General features: G+C 54.5%; 1 protein-coding gene across 4 annotated transcripts in view; it reads left to right on the forward strand.

Moving 5' to 3' along the window:
* THOC5 (THO complex subunit 5) overlaps positions 1-773 on the forward strand; it is a 28,398-nt gene extending 27,625 nt beyond the window's left edge. For all 4 annotated transcript variants that reach the window (XM_077316155.1, XM_077316157.1, XM_077316156.1 and 1 more), the window contains one exon: positions 490-773. In XM_077316155.1, coding sequence (XP_077172270.1) covers positions 490-553 — 64 coding nt within the window. In that variant the 3' untranslated portion in view covers positions 554-773. The remainder of the gene's footprint in view (positions 1-489) is intronic.
* The last annotated feature ends 7,834 nt before the right edge of the window (positions 774-8,607 follow it).

Consider the following 8,607-nt stretch of genomic DNA (forward strand, 5'->3'; position numbering starts at 1 on the left):
GAAGGCCAGATCCTGAAGATGAAACTCAAATCCTTTGGCCCCCTCATGAGAAGGAAGGACTCCCTGGAGAAGAGCCTAATGCTGGGAGCGATTGAGGGCAAAAGAAGAAGGGGACGACAGAGAATTTGGTGGCTGGATGGAGTCACTGAAGCAGTCGGGGCAAACTTAAATGGACTCCGAGGAATGGGAGAGGTCAGGAAGGCCTGGAGGATCATTGTCCAGGGGATCGCGATGGGTCGGACACGACTTCGCACCTAACAACAACAACCCTTTTTGCCTTGCTAAGTCCCGGGTGGCATAGCCATGGTTTTGCGCGAGCCTGTTAAGTCGCTTGGATTCCGCTCCAGCGTGAAACCTTGACTCTGCGTCTGCAGGATTCTGGAAGTCACCGTATTATTAAGAAGCACAATAATCGGGCAGCCCCTGCCTTTTTCTTCAGAGACTAGCCTTTGACCCCCAGCCCTCTCTCTGCTTCCCTCCCTTTCTCAGGGGGCCCAGCCGGATGAAGCCCTTCAAGTTCAACTACCCTCAGGGATTCTTCAGCCACCGTTGACCCTTGACGCTGGGATCCTCCTCCTCCTCTGGACAGCCGCCTCCTCGGAGCGTGTCCCTTGGCCGGAATTCTTCCCCGAGGGATGGCCAGCTTCCCCCTTCCAGGCCACACTGGAGAGTCCTGCTCGGCTGCCGTTCTGGCTCAACCATTCCCCATGTCGGTTCTCTGTAGCCTGTGGGGGAGGGCAACTTTTAAGTATTAAAGCTGGAAGTGAGAAACTCCCAGATCTCACGTGTGATTCCTGCTTTTGTGCGCTGTCATGGCGGGCGGTCGTTCAGACTCAGAGGCCTTTGGGGACGGGTCACACTACCTGAGACACGCAAGATTAAATCTGGGATGTTTGCATGCAAGCCGAGGCCCCTTCTCAAGCCCCGGTAGGCATATTGCTTTTTGGTAGAAGTGGATTGTGGGGAGGTCTAGAAAGCAGCTGGATCCTTCCCTGTTCAGCACATCACTTCATCCGGTCTGTTTTGGACAAATCTGTCTCGGCCTCCAGGGATTCTTATAGGCTGACACAGAGAAATGAACGTCTGGCTGCTCAGAATTCTCCCTAGAGCAGGGGTAGTCAAACTGCGGCCCTCCAGATGCCCATGGACTACAATTCCCAGGAGCGAATGCTGGCAGGGGGCTCATGGGAATTGTAGTCCATGGACATCTGGAGGGCCGCAGTTTGACTACCCCTGCCCTAGAGGCTCCTGCTGTCAGATTTGTAGGAGAGGTTCCCCATTGTTCCACTTCACTCCCATGGCAGCTTCTTGAAAGTGGGGTCATAGAATTGTAGAGGTGGAAGGGACCTCCAGGGTCATCCAGTCCAACCCCTGCACAATGCAGGACACTCACAACGACCTGCCCGCCCACAGTGGTCCCAATTTCATGCCAAAAGGATCCCGCCCCCTTTAAAAAAATCTCCGGAATTCAGCCTAGCCTGGAGGGAATTCACCTGCCGTCCCGCAGGGTCCCCGGCCCCTCCGAAGCAGAAAGAGAGGCAGGCAGCTTTGGGGGAAAAGCCTCCAAATGAGCCAATCAGGAGCTGTGGCAGGAAGAAGCCCTGCACTTTTTTTTCTAGTTTTAATCATTGTATTGGTGCTGTTTGGTGTTCTGGTGTTAGCCTCCCTGCGCCCATAGCAAAGTGGGATACAAATCAAACTTATTTATTCATTATATTTATATACCGCCCGTTTTCCTACAGGCCTGAGGTCTGCCAGTTTTCATGCCTTGTCATGCCAAAGCACTGCATGATAAATAAATTATTTCCCCACTGAAATAATGAAGTTCAAAGTCCTTGATTGACTTTGAGAGCGTATTAATAGACAAAGCAGACAATTCTTTGATGCGTGACGGGTGTTTCAAGCCACCCTTTGTGATGTTCCAAAAACTGCCAAATATGAACTTTGCTTCACAGTCCCCTTGCAGCTCCGATGCTAAGGAAACATTGAGTCGGAAGGCTTTGCTGAGCTTCCAGTGCGAATAGAGTAGCCAGTAAGAAATGTGCTTCCTTTGTGCCAAATAGTTGCCCACTAGAGCAGTGGTCCCCAACCTTTTTATCACCGGGGACCACTCAACGCTTGACAATTTTACTGAGGCCCGGTGGGGGGGGGCGTAGTTTACTCCTCTACTCTCAACCACTGCCCTAACGCTCTCTGATCGCTATGGTCATGTTTAAACATCCCTTCAAAATAAGAGACAGACACGCCACAACAATGAACATAAGGAACATTTTATTTTCATGGAAATTTTAACTCATGACAATGACAAATCAATGGGAACCCTGAGCTTGTTTCTCGCCAACGAGATAGTCCCATCTGGGAGTGATGGGAGACAAGGACACCCGAAGTGTAAAGGGCCGGGGGGGGGGGGGGGGAGAAGGCGTCCTTCGCGGCCCACCTCCAATTAGTCGAAGGACCACATGTGGTCCGCGGCCCACAGGTTGGGGATCGCTACACTACGTGATCCATGCAGCTGCCCTCATAGAATCATAGGGACCTCCAGGGTCATCTAGTCCAACCCCCTGCACAATGGAGAATCTCACAACTACCTGCCCACCCACAGTGACCCCAATTTCATGCCCAAAAATCCCCAGAATCCAGCCTGGAGTTATAATGCCACTCTACTCTGCATGGGTTAGACCTCATTTGGAATACTGTGGCCGGTTCTGGGCATGGCTGTTCAAGATGGATGCTGACAAGCTGGAATACGTTCAGAGAAGTGGGATATGTGGAGTGTATTTGGGTAAATATAAAAAGAGTCGGAAAGGAGAGTGGTCTTATTGTGAGGGTCTGCTATAGACCACCAAGCCAGTCAGAAGATTTGGATGAGATACTCCTAGGCCAGATTACAGTTCTCAAAGAGGGCGGAAACAGTGGCCATGGGTGACTTCACTTACCCAGATATCTGTTGGAAGACCAACTCTGCTAAAAATCCAAAATCCATTAATTTCTTAACCTGTCTTGCTGTCAGCTTCATTTCCCCAGAAAGCAGACAGGAGAACCAGCTGAGGGTAAAAGGCAATGAAGGGTCCTGCCGGAAGGGTCGATGTTCTTGTGCTGTGCAGTGTGACATGGACTGTGGAAAGAAATGTTCCCACCCTGCGTTAGTAGTCCCGCTGAAATGTCCCAGAGACGAGAAAGAGAAGACAGGATCCACTGAGCATAAAATGAAAGAAGGAGCAGTTTTGAATTAATGTTCCTATTAAACCCCTCTCCACTCATAGAATCATAGAGCTAGATGGGACCTCCAGGGTCATCTAGACCAACCACCTGCAGAATACAGGAAACTCACAACTGCCTGCCCACCCACAGGGACCCCAATTCCATGCCCAGAAGGTGCCCACCCCCAACCACAATCCCTGGCCAGTCTGCCCAGGAGGAAATTCGACGCCCAACCCCAAAGTGGTGACTGGCATGTCCCTGGGCATCTCTTCCTGTTCTCATCCTACTCCTAACGACCTTGTAGAGTCTGTGGAAGTATCAACACTTGTAACCGTCTCACTTCAAAGCGGGTGCCAGATGGCCCTTCCTGTCTTTTGCACCTTCCCGCCTACGTACCCCTCATCCCCCCTCCCCTCTTAGGTCTAGTGCAGGGCTAGTCAAACTGCGGCCCTCCAGATGTCCTTGGACTGCAATTCCCATGAGACCCTGCCAGTCTCATGAGCAGGGGCTCATGGGAATTGCAGTCCATGGACATCTGGAGGGCCGCAGTTTGACTAGCCCTGACCTAGTGTATAAATGCCCTTTGGGGCTCATTGTCCTTTGTCTCTGCCAAGACGTTTGCTTCATGAACTCTGCCTGTAGCGCCTTTGTGACAGTTTCGTGAATCAAGATTGCTTTGGGACTTCACCAACCTGTGGTCTCAAGGACTGGCTTTGCACAGACTCCCTGGGGTGTCTCCGGCCTGGTGCCTGACACACAGGAGCCAAGCATGGACCCACTTCCTGCATGACGGGGTCCAGGCCCAAAGGAAGGGGCGATTTCATTCGTTCATGAGAGGGATCTATCGGGAAGGGATTTCTGCTCAACATGAAACCATCGGAAAGGACGGTTGGCCTCCCGTCCAGAGTCAGCGGCTGGACAGCCCCCACCTTCTGTTCTGGGGTCACCAGAGCAACCCCCTCCCCTTGAGGGATGGATTCTCCGCCAGAGGAAAGCTCCAGGACCCCTTGTGATGCGGGCTCAGAACGGGGCTTTCCATGGGGCGCCCAGGGCCCAACAGTCATTTGATGCGAGAAATCTCTCAAAATGGAGCCTAATCTGGTAAGTAGGACCTTGAATTTATGCCTATAGTTGAGAGGAGTGGGGGGGGGGTTGAAAGGCCCCCTCAAAGAGGGGAATGTCAGTGATCAGGAGAGTGTGCCCAAGGACATGCAATAGGATCCCGGACGGGGTCCAGACCCAAAGGAAGGTAGGACTTCATTCGTTCGGGATCTATCAGGAATTGATTTCTGCTCAACATGAAACCCTCAGAAAGGCCGGTTGGCCTCCCGTCCAGAGTAAGCGGCTGGACAGCCCCTGCCTTCTCTTCTGCGGTCCCCAAAGTGACCCCCCCCCAAAGGACGGATTCTCCGCCAGAGGAAACGTCCAGGACCCCTTGGGATGCAGGCTCAGAACGGGGCTTTCCACTGGGCGCCCAGGGCCCAACCGTCATTTGATGTCAGAACCTACTCGGTTTAGGACAGAAATGGAAGCACAACTGGTAAGAATGAAGTCATCTCTCTTTCTAGCCTTGGGGATTCACGGGTGTGTTTGTACGTAAATGCTGTTGCACAGAAGAAGGGCAGAGAAATGTCAGTGATCAGGAGAGCCCGGCTGGACCAGGCCACGCCTGTGTCTCCTACAGTGTGTAGGAAGCTGTGCCTGTCCTCCCTCCTTAGCATCTTGCCCCCAGGCTGCCCCCAGGCAGAAGAGAGAAAACATTCACCAATCCCCATTTCTTCCTGCAGGTCCTTGAAGACATAGAGAATGAGGATATTTGGAGCGTGATAAGTTTTCCATGGGGCTTATGTTGGGCTGACCCCAGGGGCACAGTGCGGTTGATGGGTCAGAGGGATAATGTCTGACGCTTTTCTCTCTTCTCTCCTTTCCACCAGGATTCATAACCGTCCTTGGATCGCGGATCCACCCCCAGTGGGTTCGTCTCCAGTTGGACGTCCTCCCAGTCTGGAGAGGATCCACTGGGTCACCTGGATGCATCATTTTTGAGGCACGCCCAGCTCAGCCCCCAGACCCCCGTCCTGCCCGTGAGAGCCAGGAGGCAGTTCGCCCCCAGATTCCCCTCCTCCGTTTGGCCCTCCAGAAGCTTGGCCTTCCCCCAAGTCCTCCAGGCCCAGACCCTCAGCAACCCCTTCCTCTTGCCTCCCAAGAAGCCCTGCTCCAAGGAGCGTATTCCTTGGCCCCTCCCAGAATGCCTTGCTCTGGCCATGCCCTTTAGCACAGGCTGATTTGGGGGCCCCGCTTTTGCCCGCAGGCGCAGTCTGAGGTGAAAGAGGAAGAGGTGGAAGAGCTGATTTTGTGCCCGGAGCCCTCTTTACTCATAGAATCATAGAGCTGGACGGGACCTCCAGGGTCATCTAGACCAACCACCTGCACAATACAGCAAACTCACTACTGCCTGCCCACCCACAGGGACTCCAATTCCGTGCCCAAATGGTGCCCACCCCCCAACCAGAATCCCTGGCCAGTCTGGCCTGCAGGAAATTCGACGCCCAACCCCAAAGTGGTGACTGGCATGTCCCTGGGCATGCAAGAAGAGGACACGGGGACCGAGCATGGACCTACGTCCTGCATGTGGGCAGGAGAGCAATAGGATCCCGGACGGGGTCCAGACCCAAAGGAAGGTAGGATTTCGATCAGGAACTGATATCTGCTCAACATGAAACCCGGTTGGCCTCCCTTCCAGAGTCAGCGGCTGGACAGCCCCCAACTTCTCTTCTGGGGTCACCAGAGCGACCCCCCCCCCCGAGGGACGGATTCTCCGGCAGAGGAAAGCTCCAGGACCCATTGTGATGCGGGCTCAGAACGGGGCTTTCCATTGGGCGCCCAGGGCCCAACCGTCATTTCATGGCAGGAACGTGGACAAAGATGGAGGCAGACCTTGTAAGTAGGGCCTTGAATTTATGCCTATAGTTGAGAGGAGTGTGGGGGGGGGGTGGAATAAAAAGGCCCCCCAAAGGGGGGAATGTCAGTACTAAGGAGAGCCCGGCTGGACCAGGCCACGCCTGTGTCTCTTACCCTGTCCTACCCCCAGCAGTTAGGCTATCCAGATTGGTACCTGGAAGGGGCTGGGCAGGCAGGGCAGCGGAGGGGAAGCCGTGCCTGTCCTCCCTCCTTAGCATCTTGCCCTCAGGCTGCCCCCAGGCAGAAGAGAGAAAACATTCACCAGCCCCCATTTCTTCCTGCAGGTCCTCGAAGACATCGAGGACTGCGAGCTTTTCTAGCTTGGTAAGGTTTTTATGGGGTTTGTTGTGCAGATCTCCAGGGGCGCAGAGCGGTTAATGCCCCAGGCGCTGATCCCGCAGTCTCATCTCCTGTGACTGGCAGGCAGCTCTCTGGGGTCTGGGTCAGAGGGTCTTTTTGGGGTGGTCTCCTGAACAGACCCTTCTGTGCCCCCCAGTGAAGGAGGGGATGGTTCTGTGCCTCCACATATCAGCTGCCAGAATGTCTGATGCTTTTCTCCCTCTCTCCTTTCCACCAGGATTCATCGTTGGAACGCGATTCAAACCCTGGTGGGTTCGTATCGAGTTGGCGTCCTCAAATGGATCCACTGGGTCAAGTGGCTCAATTCGCATTGAGGCACGCCCAGCTCAGACCCCAGACCCCGTCCTGCCCGTGAGGGCCAGGAGGCAGTTCGCCCCCAGATTCCCCTCCTCCGTTTGGCCCTCCAGAAGCTTGGCCTTCCCCCAAGTCCTTCAGGTCCAGACCCTCAGCAACCACTTCCTCTTGCCTCCCAAGAAGCCCTGCTCCAAGGAGCGTATTCCTTGGCCCCTCCCAGAATGCCTTGCTCTGGCCATGCCCTTTAGCACAGGCTGATTTGTGCCCCTCTTTTGCCCGCAGGCGCAGTCTGAGGTGAAAGAGGAAGAAGTGGATGAACTGATTTTGTGCCCGGAGCCCTCTGCAGCCAGCCCACCACCAGCCCCACCCTGAATTGCCTGGGCCGCCCCGCAAAGGGCCCAGGGGTGCTGGGTGGGGCTTCGGCGCCGGTTACAGAGGGGCCTCCGGAGACTCCGGGCGCACTTTGTACATAGTTTTGTATGTAAATAGTTATAAATAAATGTTTCTTAAGGTTTAACCGGAGGTTGGGACCGCTGGACTAGAAGACCTGGGAGATTCTTGCCAGCTTAAGGCTCCTGCAAACCAAGACCACTGTCTGAAGGAGGGGTAGGACTAGATGACCCTGGAGGCCCCAGCCACCCTGGAAATCTGAAGAAAAACCCGCTGGCAGTTTCTAGTTTGTTGCTGTTGTTTTTGTCTTTAAACCCCTCTGCCAAGGAGGAAATTAGACGGCCAACCCCAAAGTGGTGACTGGCATGTCCCTGGGCATGCAAGAAGAGGACACAGGGGCCGAGCATGGACCCACATCCTGCATGTGGGCAGGAGAGCAATAGGATCCCGGACGGTGTCCAGGCCCAAAGGAAGGTGCAATTTCATTCGTTCATGAGAGGGATCTATCGGGAAGTGATTTCTGCTCAACATGAAACCATCGGAAAGGCCGGTTGGCCTCCCTTCCAGAGTCAGCGGCTGGACAGCCCCCACCTTCTCTTCTGCGGTCCCCAAAGTGACCCCCCCCCCGAGGGACGGATTCTCCGGCAGAGGAAACCTCCAGGACCCATTGTGATGCGGGCTCAGAACGGAGCTTTTCTATTGGGCGCCCAGGGCCCAACAGTCATTTGATGCCAGAACCTCTATCGTTAGGACCTAGAGTCGGCGATCTGTTTCAAAATGGAAGCACAGCTGGTAAGAAGGAATTCATCTCTCTTTCTAGCAACGGGGATTCCCGGGTGTGTTTGTACATGAATGCCGTTGCACAGAAAGAAGGGCAGAGAAATGTCAGTGATCAGGGAGCCCTGCTGGACCAGGCCACGCCTGTGTCTCCTACAGTGTCCTACCCCCAGCAGTGGCTACATGAGAGGGACCCTGCTGGCCCATCGAGCTCAGCTGCCTGGTGCAAAAAGAGGCCAGTTTGGTGCCAGGAAGGGGCTGGGCAGGCAGGGCAGCGGAGGGGAAGCCGTGCCTGTCCACCCTCCTTAGCATCTTGCCCTCAGGCTGCCCCCAGGCAGAAGAGAGAAAACATTCACCAACCCCCATTTCTTCCTGCAGGTCCTCGAAGACATTCTTGAAGAGGAACTCTGGAGTGTGGAAAGTTTTCCATGGGGTTTATGTTGGGCTGACCCCAGGGGCACAGTGAGGTTGATAGGTCAGAGGGATAATGTCTGACGCTTTTCTCTCTTCTCTCCTTTCCACCCGGATTCTGATATATCGCTGGAGCGCGGATCTACTCCCAGTGGGTTCATCTCCAGCTGGGCGTCTGGAGACGGATCCACTGGGTCCTCTGAAGATATAACG

This window comes from Paroedura picta, chromosome 17, assembly GCF_049243985.1.
Source record: "Paroedura picta isolate Pp20150507F chromosome 17, Ppicta_v3.0, whole genome shotgun sequence".
Classification (NCBI taxonomy): domain Eukaryota; kingdom Metazoa; phylum Chordata; class Lepidosauria; order Squamata; family Gekkonidae; genus Paroedura; species Paroedura picta.